This window comes from Pezoporus wallicus, unplaced genomic scaffold, assembly GCF_028554395.1.
Source record: "Pezoporus wallicus isolate ANWC-B61680 ecotype Strahan unplaced genomic scaffold, APGP_CSIRO_Pwel_v1 scaffold_6362, whole genome shotgun sequence".
Classification (NCBI taxonomy): Eukaryota; Metazoa; Chordata; class Aves; order Psittaciformes; family Psittacidae; genus Pezoporus; species Pezoporus wallicus.
In genome coordinates this window covers 8840607-8855730 of record NW_026637663.1, presented here as the reverse complement: position 1 = coordinate 8855730, position 15124 = coordinate 8840607, and the positions used below count along the sequence as shown (strand labels likewise).

The following is a 15124-nucleotide window of genomic DNA, read 5'->3' as shown; positions in this document are numbered from 1 at the left end:
AGGTACGTTCAGAGTTAATTACATCTGTGCTTTCATTCACCTCATCTAGAGGGCTGATAATCCGCTCCCCCTTCCCAGTGTGGCTTGGTGAGGAAGCAGCAATTAAAACCTGCCTTTCCGGGGACAGCTGTGAGAGGTGGTGACCCACCTACCTACTCCTCCATCCAGCTTCCTTGTACCTGTCTTTGTGTCATGGCACGTTCGCGGCTCCAGCCTGAAGGCCCCCAGTCTCTGATGAATGGGATATGGGGGACTTCTCTCTCATGGTCATGGCCTGGGTGGTGGCAGGGATGAGAGCTGCCCACGTTAACCCTTGCTGGGAGAGGAAGAAATGTATGGCTTGAAATAAACTGAGGGTTACAGATGCTGTAAGCGCTCCTGGGCTGTGTCAGTGAGGATCTTAACTTCTTTCAGCTGTAATTTCACTCTGTCCTGAAGTGCCTGTGGTCTGGTTCAGTTCCCCTGTCCCTCTGCAGGTTCATCCAGAGCTGGCTGCCCAGGACCGTGTCCAGTTGGGGTTTAGGTATCTTCAAGGATGGAGACTCCACAAGCTCTTCAGGCAACCTCTTCCCTTGTCACCCCACCCTCACTGTAATAAAGTTTTTTCTCATGTTTAAATTAGATTTTCAATATTGGTACCACTAACTGCCAAATAAAGGAATAATCTAAATAATTGTTAGTGGCATGTCCCACAGAAGACAACTGATTTAAAAGACTGAAGTCCCTTACTTGCAGCTTTCCATACTACACCTGGTACAGGTACTCTCCTCTCTGAAGCCCTGGGGTGTTTTATCCTCAGGACATCTCTTCCCTTTGGATGTGTTTCCATTTGCCATATCCCTCCATTCCCACGTAATCTGGAGCACAAATGGGTGGCAGCACACCCACTTAGCAGATCCTTCTGGGAAGAAAGCAGGTAATTACTGGGATGCTTCCAGGAAAAGACCAGGGTGGTCAGTGGGAAGGCAAAAGCAGGTGAGCAAAGCAGCAGGGAGGAAATGGAGTAAGAACAGAGAGGCGCTATGGCTGATCATCACACCAGGAAGTTACGGAATGAAGCTACTAGAAGAATTAAAACCCCCAATGACTCCATAATCTTACAGTTGATATGCGGTACCAGGACTTCACCAAGCTTTAATCCACATCTCACCCTAGGCTTTGTTTGTGACCAGTGACAGCTCTTTGAAGAGAAGATACCTGCAGTGAACACAGAGGTTGTCATTAAATATTTACTGCTTCTGAATTAAGCAATGGGGGAGCCAAATAGTTGGGTTGCTGGTTTTTGCTATTTAAAATGTTCTTTGTTATGCAGTCTGTGACCTGTCAGTCCAAGATTTACTAGGACACAAAAAAAAGCAGATGAAATGATGGAAATGATAAGGAATGGATGGGATAGAGACAGGGTGTTATTCAGGCCAAGCTGCTGCACTGTCTTAGACACTTAATCTAGTCTTAAAGTAGCCTGGCTGGGCAGAAGCTAAAAGGGAATGGAAGGATTAAGGCCATGTCTGTGTCCCTTTTTTTAGCTTTCACATCTATGGTGCACTACCCTTCCCTGGGCCTGTTACAGCCCTCCAGCTCCCTGGCTCATCTGAGGTGCAGGAGTTGTTTTGTGTTTTATAAACCCCTCTGACTTGTGACAGCTCCATCCTGACTCTCTTGCAGAGCTGGGTCAATTTCAAATGCTAAAAGAAAATGACATTTTTCACTGCGATGGATGCAGACCACAAAAGGATGCCTTTTGGGTTGTTCACTGAGCTCAGAACTAGCAAAAAGAGCTACTGCCTCATCTTCCAAGTCCCTCCTGCAGCAAAGCTAGACAGAAAAGCCAGATAGTCATAAATTTACTTTCCATTGCTCAGCTAGTTGCAAACCAACCCCCATTCCTCCTCCTTTAACTTGTTTGTGGTCCGTGCTGATCCATCTTCAGCCCGGAGTGCAGCGTAGGTGAAATGCGAGCCTGGTAATTCTGCACTTTCTGTTCTTCCCCTGTACCGGTTGGAGAGGAAGAAGTACTCCGTAAGTGCAAGGAGTGCCACCTAATGGCCCGTTGAGAAACCCCAAAGCTCCACCCAGCCTGCCGTCTTGGTGGTTTTTCCCTCATATACATGAGTATAGTAAAACACGGTATATTTTCACAAGCACGCTGAAATGCAAGTCTCTTTCATGGCTTGTCTACCCATAAACTATGCCTTGAGGGTAATGTCATGTAGAATGTTTAGTTTCATATGCGAACACTTGTTTTTTTTAAGCTCAAGGCTTGTGTAGCAATACAGATGCAAGTAAGAATTCGCATGTCCATGGTGCTTTTTCTCAGAAACTCACCATTTGGTCCTTCTTGCTGTTACTCTTCAGTACAGCGTAACTTGCTTTACTTTAAAGATATACAGGGATGCTGTATGGAAAATACGACAGAAATAAGGACTCCAGAAGAACACGCACAAGCCATTTACTCTATAGCACGCCCTGCTGCTGCAGCAGGAATAGCTTAAATTTTCAATAGCTGCTTTCCTTTCAGGAATTATTCACTAGTTGTTCAGTTACAACCAAGCCCTAACCTTTGATTTGGTAAAACAGTATTACCTCAAATCCTTTATTACTAACAGTGGTCCAGTGCCAGATAGCACAGCCTATTCCAAAAGAGCAGCATTTACTTGTTCTCTTGAAAAACATTCCTAGAAAGGAGGCTCAGGGAACTAATTCCTATACAGTCTGAGCAGCAGCACCTGCCCTTCCTTAGAAACGTACTTCCACCTAGACATAAACAGCCTGCTCATCAGCTTAGGCATAAGCATTAGGGTTGAACTTTCTGCAAGAACAATCTTCCCATGCAACCTAGATTTCCCAAATGAAAACAAATCATAGAGTGGTCTGGGTTGCAAAGGGCCTTCAGATCATCTAGTTCCAACCCCCTACTGGAGATGGTAAAGTATAGAGAAATGCACATTAGCACTTTCAGCACATACTATGAAGCAAACTATTTCTATTACATATCTTTTTGCAAGATACTAATTCATTTTCATTAGTCCAGAGAAAAATTCTACTTCCCCCTTCTTCATCAGAACTCATCAAGTATTACAAAAACCTCAGTAACATGTCCATGAGGTAGAAAACACTTGAAAATATTTGACCTTCAAGATTTCTTGCCCAACAACCAGTTTCAAGGTAACTTAAGAGCAGCCTTTTATTACAGTGAAATACTTAAGCAAACCCCCACTTAGTTTAACCCCCAGAAATGTTACCTGAATCATTCTGAACAGTTCCAGTAGATCACCACAGCATGAGACTGCTTCTGCCTTCAGTGTGCAGACCCATTTGCTGACAAACAGCACACACACGCATTTGACCTCTCTCATACCTGATTCGTCTCAGAAACATATTCACTTGTTTCTCAGATTTCCAGTCAGGTCACTTACTTCGCAGTTCAGTGAAGTGTGTTTGTTCAGGATTCATTACTAACTTGCGTTAGTCTCTAAACTCACTGAGGACAAAGTAACAGCATTCACAACATACCCAAACAACCAAGGCCATGACCTGTTAATAATAGCCTGCAATAGGTAGGAACTGCAAAGTGCATCCATCTAGGTCTTTGTCACCTTTACCTCCATAGGAGGGACATCTTGGCACTGTAATACCTCACTGTGAAAACACACATGGGCAGAAGTAATGTTTTTCCACCGCTGGTCCAGAACTGCTCAGTTGTTTTGAAAACAGATCTATTTTAGGACATTTATGTATGTGAGACAGAACTTGCCTGTAGCTTAAGTCAGCCCTGCCCTGACAGGCATTTACTGATCACTGAATTCTGCAGGTCAATCCCCACGTTCGTTTTCTATTTGTTTTTCAAACGAACACCACTGATGTAGAAGATGACATAAGAAAGAAAAAAAAAAACATTCAGCTATACCCACAATCCTCCCTTCTCCTTTACTCTTATCAGTTGTAGTGGGACAAACAAGGAAACTGGTAAGAACAATAGTAAGGGAAATACCTCTCAGAAAATGCTTCATGATGCGAGATACCACTCGCGATATGAATCTAGTCCTCTTCTTAAAAACCTATGGTAGTAAAATACATTTTAGGAGTACCATCCATGTACACATCAAGTTTCACTGGGAACACAGAGACACTGCAGTTTTATGAAGGAAGTATGAAAAATTAACATGTCAGATCAAGTTTTAGAATCACTATTTTTAAATTTTTCAACAGAAAAGAAACAAAAGTGAAACTGTACTAAAAATATGATGGAGAAGGCAAAGCTGGATGCAGTCTATATTCACCAATGCCTGTTTTGACAGGGAAATTTAAGAAGGAAAAATGTTGATACAGATAGGATCTATTAAACCAGTTATTAGATAGACAGCTGAGCCCACTTGTGAATAACATAGGATGGCCACAAGTGCCATGAGAAACCCAGGCTTAATTACATTTAATTGAATTAAGATGAAAATTCGGTAACAATTTATTGAACATATTTAAGAACAATCCAATTCACATTAAGTCTCTGTAGCATCATTATTTAAAAAAATACACCAATGTTTAGAAAGGGTTAAGGTATCATTTGCTAAATTCCATTGCACGTCAGTTTATTTTCGTATTTCAAAAGGGAGCAGCAGTTAGTTGATTACATAAAGACAAACATACATGCATCCAAGGCTAACATAGCCATTTAAAGTTGTAGCAACAATATATGAAACAGCATAATTAGTTTTTCTTTCTTTAACAAAAATATTTATAATCAGTTTTATAAGCAAGGAATCCATATGTTAACTGTGGAACCAGTTAAATACTTTCAGTGCAGCAAAAGAACTGTTAATGTCTCACAAAGTTTATATAGAAAACACATCTGCTCAGCATTCACAAGTTCTCATAGCACAATGGTTTGACTACTCAACTGCCTGGCTCCTTGGATACTAACCACCAGGCTGGCTGGCTTCCAGAAGCAGCAAAATAAACACTGTCAGCTGCTGTCAATTTAACACCATTTTGACTTGTGAAACACTGGAAATTTAACTGAAAAATCATGTTTTAATGACATGGCCAGGAACAGTTTTTATCAGTACTGATACCAATATTCCTCACAACTTTTTACTTACTAGTGTGAGAATATGGGGGTCAGTTACTCATGCTCATAATTCTTATATCCTAACAAAAAATAGTAAACAGTTTGTGCAGATGATCAGAAGCAGTGGATGGAGAATCTAGCTGGGACCCTGGCCTGGACCAAACAGACACACCTAAGACTGAAGTTCATTAGCTTCCATGTGACCACTCTGACTTTATTGATGCAGCTAATGTTTAAACAATCTCTGAAAATAAGCTCCTCACTCCTCAAAATGCCCTTTTTTTTTTTTTCCTTTTAAATTGAGCCCTTAATTTTAAGGCCTTCTTGTCTACCAAGAACCTTGTGCTTGATTTCCTAGCACCTTCACTGCCCTTCTGGATCTTCTCTTTCCTGCTACAATCCACCCATTAAACCTAAATGAATGGTTTGTTATGTTTTTGATGCCTATGCCTCTCCCATCTTTGGTAAAATCCTTTATTTGAGATTCTCAGTCTCACCTATCTTTTAGAAAAGCTCACAGGTGAGATGACCACCTAAGAGCGTAACTGTGGCATATGCAAAATAGTTTCTGTTCTAAAAGTACATGCCACTTAATGACACTGCAGTAAACAGAAGAATTCTTACTAGTACAGGTAGTTAACTTTAAGAATGGCCAAAACCCCACCACCACTTAACTCCCTCCTTCCCCCTCCCCCAAGACAAAGGGGCTTTAAGAACAAACATAAACTAGCAGGATTAAAAATGTCTTAATCTTAAAAACTGCCTTGAAACTAGGAAATAGGGAGTTCAGCAAGTATCTACCTCCCTGTGTATTACCCAGATTCTGGAGCAAGAACATCTGCACAAACATCCACCTGCTACAGCTTCAGAATTTGATTCCTTGGAAGACAAGCAGGAGCTAGCTTCCCAGTCAGCACTGATGTACAACTCCACAGAACTTGTTGTTCGACATGCTGACAGTATAAATTCCAGTTCTGAACAGGCACACAGGGAAGTAACCACAGCTTAAGCAAACCCTGAGCAAAGTAGTTTTGAAGCAATGGCTTATCTTTTTGAGCCAGCTTTCTGAAAGGTTTTATGCAAGACAAGAATCAAGGTGTTCATTTATTTCAGACTCCAAAACCTCAGTCTGGCAAACAGGACAACCGACTTTTTTATCCTGCCTCACAGCAGCGCTGGAACTTGCAGAGGACACTGTAGATTCAACTTTGGTTTTTGAAGGTGTACTTATACTTGAAGTGACACCAGTACCACCTTTTTTAATGAAATAGTTTTCAAAGGCAGTTCTGTCTTCCATTTTTGGCCATTGCTGAAATGTATGAGAACCTTCTGGGCTTTTTTTCTGACCTGCTGTTGTCTGCTCAAAACAAATTTGTTTTGGTGACCCGTTATAAAATGGCATAACCCTCTTCCCACTTGCAGAGCCTTGGTTTGATTTTTCTTCCGTAACACGAGCAATTTTAACAGGTGATCCACTCACGTTCTTGTAAGCTTTTGAATTAGCAACAGAGAGTTTAGGGAACTCACGCTTCGAAGATAAGCTGATTTTCTCACTGGCATCACCAGTATGCAGTGCAAAGAAGATGCCACTACGGGGTGATTTTTCAAATTTTATCTCATTTTTAGGGATTGGTATTGTCCTTACTGGGGAACGAAGCTGTGAACCAGGTGTTTCATTTGTGCTTTTTTCTGAGAGTCCACTGTCTCCTCCCCCAAGCCGATATCCCTTTCCACTAAAGGGTACCAGATCTTGCATACCATGAGTTTTTGTCTTGCCTGCAATTTAAGAGAAGACAATAAGAATAGTAACTTTTTCATCTATGCCATAGGCTTATTATTTTACATACTTCATAAAAAAAAAAATCTGCTGCTTGAAAATAGTGCAGTAAACTAAACCTTTTTCAAACACTTTAGTTGAGAAGGAGCCCAGAAATGCACAAATAAAATGGGCCCTATTCTTCGCTATGTAACAGTAGCATCTAAGCAGAGCTCATGCAGTGGCTGATCTGTACTTGTCCACAGAACTGTTTGGACAAAAACAGTTTGGAAAACAGGCAGAAAAATTATTTTAAATACCTTTCTTAGGTGACTCGGAATTTGGAAGTTTTTCTGCCTGAGTTTTCTCCTTAGATTTCTTAGAGAAGTTCTCTGGCTCCTTCACTTTTGTGAATGTACCTCCACATTTCTCTTGATGCTCAGCCCACCAGAAGTCTCGTGCAGAGGGTGCTCTATTCATTGAACGTTTCACATATCCAAAGTAAGGTTTCCTATTTTGGCAGGGGCCGTTGCATCGCCACCAGTGCTGGCGGTACAGATCCACCTCATCGTGAAAATCATGATAGATCTAGGTTAAAATAACAAAACGAAACAGTCATTCAGAAAGTTCCTAATTTTACACCAACAGCTCTTCAATATTCTTTAAAAAGAAATTACCATTTCATTCCTTCCATTACTGCTGTGTTTTTTACATTACCAGTTCAAAGAGCTGAACCTGCGTAAAATTTGATCAACATTTAGACACCATTAAAACAAAGCTTAAAAGACAGGATGGGCAGGAATGTGTCCTGGCTATCTTGTCTGAACTGCAGTAAAGTCACTTTGAAAAATCTATCTACAATTTCACCCTACATGATGTACTCGTTAGAATGCACTGCAAACAATGCCAGTACTGTATTCTTTCTCCAGCTACTATCTCAATGGATCTTGCCAGACATATTATTTTGCAATACCATCAATCCACTTGCCTCTACTGATACAAATCTTAACTAAAACAGACTGTTCTTCTCCAAACGGTATTCTGACATGGAGCTATTCTGTCTCTGATAGCATTTAGTCGTTTCAGGTTTAAAGAAAAATACTCACAGAGGGCATACTTGAAAATCATATGACTAACAACTTGCTACATCTTCCTCAACCTGTTCCCACCATCATCCCCAACAAAATAACTATGGAACTGGCATACACTTGAATGCAAGTTCGTATTGGTACCAACTGTGGAGTGTCAAACAAGAACAAGTTTATTACTCATACCACACTACATACACCAAGAAACCAAATCAGGAAGAAACTGCTATTAAATTAAGTAATTTACGCTTACTGTGACATTGGCTCCAGTCAACCGATTAATGCGACGCATGTGTTTGCAGAACTCTGGTCCATGAGATTCACGATCTTTGTCATTATTAGTAACAAAAAGCAGGGCATGGATCATTTCATGCAACAGTGTCTGAAACGATGGAAATCATTAGCTATTTACTGAAAAACACGATATATAGTTTCAAAATTAAGCTGTAAGTATGCTACTCCTCTACATTTATCTCAATACTGATCTTCTCTTCATGCATTCACATGTTTATTCTGGGGCGTAAAAGCATGATACTCGTTCTACCTGTCAAATCAAATTACCTCTATTCCCATACCACCAAAACATAGTACTACAGTAAGTGACATTCTAAAAAGGAGAAATAATCCCCAAACTTGTCAAATCTTTGAAGAGATCATCCCCTCTGCAACCAAGAGACACTTGTGAGAAAGTTGAAACCCCACAGCATTTCTGTTCATTAAGCAAACATGGATGTTCAGCCAACTCAAAGCAGCAGCCCTGACAGAGGCACAAGAAGCAACACAATGTTTACAGTCATATCCTGTACCCTTATTTTTAGCTGTGGGCCTTTTGAGCTAAAAGATGAAGCTACAGCCACCTTCTGATTGTGCTTTCAGTCCCTGTTTGTTTTTAATATTAGGGAATAATTTATGAGTAAAAAAGTTGGGGTTTGGTTTTTTTTTCAGTAAAATAAGCAAGTGGCCTTAGTCTGCCACTCAGAGTTGCCCATTTAGAAATGCAAAAATGAAAGATGACCATGACACCGAAACATCAGCATCACAAGTGTAACAATAAAGACACCACTATTTTACAATCTATAGGTATATAAGTATATACAGTATATAATACATACTATAAGAATCCTACTATAAAATATTGGGGGGGGGGGGACACGACACAAAATACATTTTATGTGCAGATTCATGAGCACTCTTCAAATACCTCAACAAGATCCTTCCTTGGTCTTAACTTGAGGAGTGGCTCACTCAGACGAATGGAACACATTCCACCTTTTCCTTCATATTTACACACTCCAGCACAGCTGAAAGAGATACAGAAAGAAAATATGAAAAGCTACTTGTTTCTGTAGTACATTAATTGAGAACTGGAGTTAAAATGCTGTCCTCTTCCAGCACATGCTAGGTAACTCTCAGAACATGAAGAAAACTTTTAGTAGTTACTTGAAAAACTCAAGAAAAAAATAAGAAAAAAATCCAAATCCACAAGTCCTTAGAATAAGCTGTGACTGAACCAGCAAAAGTGAAAGTGTAGTTTATTAAATATCTTGCAATCACTTTAATTCAAAGCTGAAGTAATCCTGAGGAAGGTGGTGATGGGGGCAAATCACAATGGACTGTTCCAAGCTAACCTGTTTAGGAGGCAGAGGATTGTTTTCATTAGAATTCCTCATGGAGTGAAATACATGAAATAGAGGCTGGAGATTCAAAGCAGCCAACACCAACTTAACTGCTGGTTGCTGCAATTTAACTCCTCATCCTCTCCCAATGTTTGACTCTTACTGAACTTTCATGTATCATCACTTCTGCATGCTAAACCAGCAGAAAACATTTTTTTTTTTTTAATATTACTGAGTTAGTGCTCTACCTGTTCAGTGTTCAAACCTTTTCAACTATTTAAAGAGTGCTGCAACCAGCAGAGGACAAGAGGGGGCAGGACGACAGCAGGCAGCAATTGCATCAGCTGATCTGCTACAGAACTGCAACCTGCACTTCAAAGCTTTTTTTGTTTTCATCTCAGATTCCCTGTTTATCCCCCTTCCTAATCTGTTCTAAGTTTTCTTAATATACTGTTACAATTTCATATTTACCTTTCAGCCATGCTGTAAAATTGTAATAGAAACTGAGAACAAGAAAAACAACAGCAATACAAGTATGTTCTTTTACACTGACATACAGTTTAAGACCAAAGTATTTATTCCACTTTAACATCTATCCAGTTCTGCCTGCACCCCACGGGAAGACATCTAGGGCTGCCAAGGATGACCAATGAAGGACAAAACAGACAATGACAATGACCAACCTACATCCCAGGGTACAAACCACGTTAGAAAAGCAAGACATCCAAGTACCTGGAAGAGCAGCTCTGGCACTAGCACACTATGCCTATGAACCAACATTCAGGAGTAGAATATAACGATTAACGACAGCTTTTCCTACCTTACCCCTCCCTCCCCCCCACCCCCCCCCCCCACCCCATAGCTATATATATGATATATTAGAAAGAAATTCTTCATTGGCACAGGTTGCCCAAAGAAGTTATGGCTGCCCCATCCCTGGCAGTGTTCAAGGCCAGGCTGGACAGGGCTTGGAGCAACCTGGTCTAGCGGAAGGTGTCCTTGCCTGTGGCACAGAGCTAGAACTGGATGAGCTTTAAAGTCGCTTCCAACACAAACCATTCTATGATTCTATGACGAGATGAGCTATTCCTTATTCGAAGAGCCACAAACTCTTCCAACAGCTCTGACACAGCACCGACACCCGGCTGGCAGCTTCCCCTGCCCCCCCCCCGCACCCCGCCTGCCCGCCAGAGCCGGGCCTGCCTGGCTGGGAGGCCGCTCACCGCCGCGCCCGCCTCCCCACGCAGGGCTGCCCTGCGCGCCGACCCGGCGCCCCCCACCGTACAGGGTCATGCGCGGGCTCCACGACACGTCCACCGCCGCCAGGCGCCCCCAGAAGAGCGCCTCGTTGAACTGCACGAAGAGCCCGTGCACATCGGGGCTGGGGTCCAGCAGCTCCCACGACTCATCCACCACTGACAGCGGCCGGAGTGGAGAAAGGTCCCGCAAGGCCTCAGGACACGGTGCTGGTGCTGGTGCTGCCGCCGCCGCCTCCTTGTCCTCCGCTTCCCACAGCTCCTGGAGCTGCAGCGCCAGCACGAAGTCCTCCTCCATCCCGCTCAACGCAGCGCCGCCATCCGCCAGAGCCGCCTGGCGCGCATGCGCGTTACGAGATTAACGACCACGCATGCACCTAACGCCGGCTGAGTCCCTCTGTCCCCGGCGCTCACGGCCGCAGGGAGGGGAGCCGCGCATGCGCGTTGGGCGCGGCGCCGTTGTCGCAGGCGGTGTACGTCCTGCGGTGCGCAGGCGCAGCGTCGTTGTTCCTGACGGCGGCGGTAGCGGCTGCGGGGCGGGTGCCGGGCAGCGGGGCTGCTGGAGGTGCGGCCGTGGCGATGGCGCTGTCGCTGTCGCTGGGCGAGGGTGGCGGGAGCCGGTTGCGGCGGCAGCTGGAGTCCGGGGGCTTCGTGGCGGCGGAGTACGTGAAGCAGCTGTCGCAGCAGTCGGACGGGGACAGGGACCTGCAGGAGCACCGGCAGCGCATCCAGGCGCTGAGCGAGGAGACGGCCCAGAGCCTGAAACGCAACGTGTACCAAAACTACCGGCAGTTCATCGAAACGGCGCGGGAGATCAGCTACCTGGAGAGCGAGATGTACCAGCTCAGCCACATCCTCACCGAGCAGAAGGGCATCATGGAGGCCGTCACCCAGGCCCTGCTCCTCCAGGCTGATCGCGACGACCCCGAGCTGGGCTCCCGCCGCGCCGCTACCACCGATCCCTTCCTGCCCCTGTCGGCCAAGGAGGCAGCGGCCAACGAGGAGGGGCGGCAGCGGACGCTCACCACCCTTCTGGAGAAGGTGGAGGGCTACCGCGACCTCCTGCCGGAGAGCCCCAGCAAGTACCTGGTCTACAACGGCGACCTGGTGGAGTACGATGCTGACCACATGGCGCAGATCCAGCGGGTGCACGCCTTCCTCATGAATGACTGCCTGCTCGTGGCCACCGCGCTGCCCAACCGCCGCGGTGCCTACCGCTACGTTGCCCTCTACTCCCTCGATGGGCTGGCTGTGGTCAACGTCAAGGACAACCCTCCTATGAAGGATATGTTCAAGCTGCTCATGTTCCCCGAGAGCCGCATCTTCCAGGCTGAGAATGCCAAGATCAAGAAGGAGTGGCTGGAGGTGCTAGAGGAGACTAAACGCAACCGGGCCCTCAGTGAGAAGCAACGCCTGGAGCAGGAGGCCCTGCCCCGGCCTGCCCCAGCACCTCCTGAATCCACCAACCCCTTCGAGGAGGAAGAAGAGGAGGAAGAGCCCTCTGCTGAGGAGGAGGTGGTTGATCTCTCGCTTGAGTGGATCCAGGAGCTGCCTGAGGACCTGGACGTCTGCATTGCTCAGAGGGACTTCGAGGGGGCAGTGGACCTCTTGGATAAACTCAACGAGTACCTGAGGGACAAGCCTGTGAGCCAGCCCGTGAAAGAGCTGCGGGTCAAGGTGGATGAGCGGGTCCGGCAGCTTACAGACGTGCTGGTGTTCGAGCTGTCTCCAGACCGCTCTCTGCGGGGAGGGCCACGGGCCACCCGCCGAGCTGTGTCCCAGCTCATTCGCTTGGGCCAGTCCACCAAGGCATGCGAGCTCTTCCTGAAGAACCGGGCGGCCGCGGTGCAGACGGCCATCCGGCAGCTGCGCATCGAGGGTGCCACGTTGCTCTACATCCACAAGCTCTGCCATGTCTTCTTCACCAGCCTTCTGGAGACAGCAAGAGAGTTTGAGACGGACTTTGCTGGCAACAACGGCTGCTACTCGGCCTTCGTGGTCTGGGCCCGCTCTTCCATGAAAATGTTTGTAGATGCCTTCAGTAAGCAAGTCTTCGATAGTAAAGAGAGTTTGTCGACTGCGGCAGAGTGCGTCAAGGTAAGAGGCTCCAAAGAGGGTGGTGTGACATGGTAGCCAAAACAAAGGTTTCCTGAGTTGAAAAGTGAATATTCATTTGGGGTTGGTTTGGATTTTTTATCAGTTTAACAGAGTAAAGGATTAAGATGAAAGCGCACAGCCAGAAAAACCCTATCTTTATCAGAAATACAGTATGTGTTTATTCTTAATTTGCCTTTAACCAGTAGGAGGTCCTAAAATTTATGTAAGCCACATTTGAGTGATGAGTATTTGAAGACTTTTTTGTCTATTTTCCAAGCCTGTCCTGGACTACATTTCCATAGTTTTTTGCAAGACTAATTTATTTCAGCTTCTAATGGGGAAAAAAAAAAAAAGAAGGGTTGGGGAGTTCATAATGTAATTGTCAGAGTGTTTTTGATAGGCAGGGTTTATCTTTCAGTTATTAATTTCTCATTAATAAGAAATCTCTTGAAGCAGGAGAAATAAGTGAAGTATGACTCAGACTTCTCTGTTTTCTGAGAATTAATAATTTGGTAAATAAGATGTAAAGGGGGCATACATGCTAGTAACACCCTTTGTTTTTTGTTACTCCCCAAGGTAGCTAAGGAGCACTGCAAGCAGCTTAGTGAGATTGGACTGGACCTCACCTTCATCATTCATGCTCTTCTGGTAAAGGATATCAAAGGTGCATTACAGAGCTACAAGGATATCATCATCGAGGCCACCAAGCACCGCAACTCTGAGGAGATGTGGAGAAGGATGAACCTAATGACTCCAGAGGCACTGGGGAAACTCAGGGAGGAGATGAGGAGCTGCGGGGTGGGCAATTTTGACCAGTACACGGGTGATGACTGCTGGGTCAACCTGAGCTATACTGTAGTAGCTTTCACTAAGCAGACTATGGCCTTCTTGGAGGAAGCGTTAAAGCTTTACTTCCCAGAGCTGCATATGGTCCTTTTGGAGAGTCTCGTAGAAATCATCCTGGTGGCTGTCCAGCATGTTGATTACAGTTTACGGTGTGAACAGGATCCTGAGAAAAAAGCATTCATTAGGCAAAATGCATCCTTCCTGTATGAAACTGTCCTTCCTGTTGTGGAAAAAAGATTTGAGGAAGGGGTTGGAAAGCCGGCCAAGCAGCTACAGGATCTGAGAAACGCTTCAAGGTTGATGCGTGTAAATCCGGAAAGTACCACCTCTGTGGTGTGAAGTGACCTAACTGTTCTTATGAACAGCCTGAAAGCACTTGCTGAAAATGTTGTACATTGGATACATGAACTAAATGGGTTTTCTTAGTCCCTGCAAAATGCAGAAGTCCAACTACTGCATTCCAGAAGCTGAAGACTTACAATCAAAGCCTGAGAGGATGCAACACTTTACTTGGTGGATGGGAGTTAGGGGAGTGAGAAGTAAGGCTGAGGTCCCATGTCCTTGGACAGCATATCCTGTAAGAATGGTTTGTGTAGTGTTTGTGACTTGAGGAACACTGCAATATACAATTTTTGGCCAAATGTTTTTGAAAGTCTTAAATATATATACACCACATGGTGGGAAAAGATCACTTATCACATCACTGTAGGAATTCTTTTTTAAGAGAGGGTTCTGGTAGGAGGGGAAGTGCTGAAACGTTCCCAGGGTGTGAGACACATCCCCCATCCAGATGTGACTCAGCACTGCAGATAAACAACATGAATTTGCACAGTCTGATTTGTTTGGTGGCAATGCAAACTCTTCAGTTTTTTCCAACATTCAGATTCTTTTCATTCATTTCAGAGGCAGATCAAAATTAAAAAGGGGGGGGGTTTAAGGTTTTTGTGTGTGGATGAAGGGGCTGCTTCTATTTAATAAGCTTGCCTGTCAGCTTAAACTGCAGGTCTCTGGAAACAAACCTGCTGTCAGAAACATTTGCTCCCCTCAGAGAAAAAGTGAGAATAACTTTTTTCCTTCCCCTTTGTGTTCCCCTTCCTTGTTTTTTTCATGGACTTAATTGGGGTCAAGTCAGTTTGATTAAGTGTGCACTCTTGCTTGAGGTGCTGTCATAAATGCATGACAGGCCATTGCCTACTGATAGAAACCACCGTGAAGAAGTGTAAATGCTCTTGAGATGTGGAGGGCAGGGAGAAGGTCTGAAGGTACTGTTTCATTTGGGAGAAGCAGCATGCTAATTCTGCTGTATGGAGGCAGCACAGGATGAAGAGAGTGAGTGTGAGGCTTTTTGTAAAGGATGTGATCTGCAAAATACACACTGTTCTTCCTGCAAATATTAGTAT

General features: G+C 44.6%; 2 protein-coding genes and 1 long non-coding RNA gene across 5 annotated transcripts; 1 reads left to right on the top strand and 2 right to left on the bottom strand.

The window, feature by feature from the left end:
- Positions 1–452: 452 nt before the first annotated feature.
- LOC130597998 (uncharacterized) lies at positions 453–4314 on the bottom strand. Of its 3 annotated transcripts, XR_008971904.1 has the most exons (4): positions 3992–4314; positions 1822–2395; positions 1118–1197; positions 453–901 (listed from the first exon to the last, which is right to left on the bottom strand). It is a non-coding gene; the product is annotated as an uncharacterized LOC130597998 (long non-coding RNA). The 3 variants fall into 3 exon arrangements; XR_008971902.1 differs by lacking the exon at positions 3992–4314 and having other exon boundaries at positions 1822–2854; XR_008971903.1 differs by lacking the exon at positions 3992–4314 and having other exon boundaries at positions 1151–1197; positions 1822–2854.
- A 1052-nt stretch (positions 4315–5366) lies between these two features.
- SPRTN (SprT-like N-terminal domain) lies at positions 5367–11095 on the bottom strand. The gene is made up of 5 exons (XM_057407037.1): positions 10811–11095; positions 9111–9210; positions 8163–8291; positions 7142–7409; positions 5367–6841 (listed from the first exon to the last, which is right to left on the bottom strand). Exons 1-5 carry the CDS (start codon positions 11077–11079, stop codon positions 6141–6143), a joined length of 1467 nt encoding a protein of 488 aa, XP_057263020.1. The 5' UTR covers positions 11080–11095; the 3' UTR covers positions 5367–6140.
- Positions 11096–11333: 238 nt separating this feature from the next.
- EXOC8 (exocyst complex component 8) lies at positions 11334–14415 on the top strand. Its single transcript, XM_057407036.1, has 2 exons — positions 11334–12878; positions 13455–14415. The coding sequence occupies exons 1-2, from the start codon at positions 11361–11363 to the stop codon at positions 14061–14063; spliced, it is 2127 nt and encodes a 708-aa protein (XP_057263019.1). The 5' UTR covers positions 11334–11360; the 3' UTR covers positions 14064–14415.
- Positions 14416–15124: the final 709 nt, after the last annotated feature.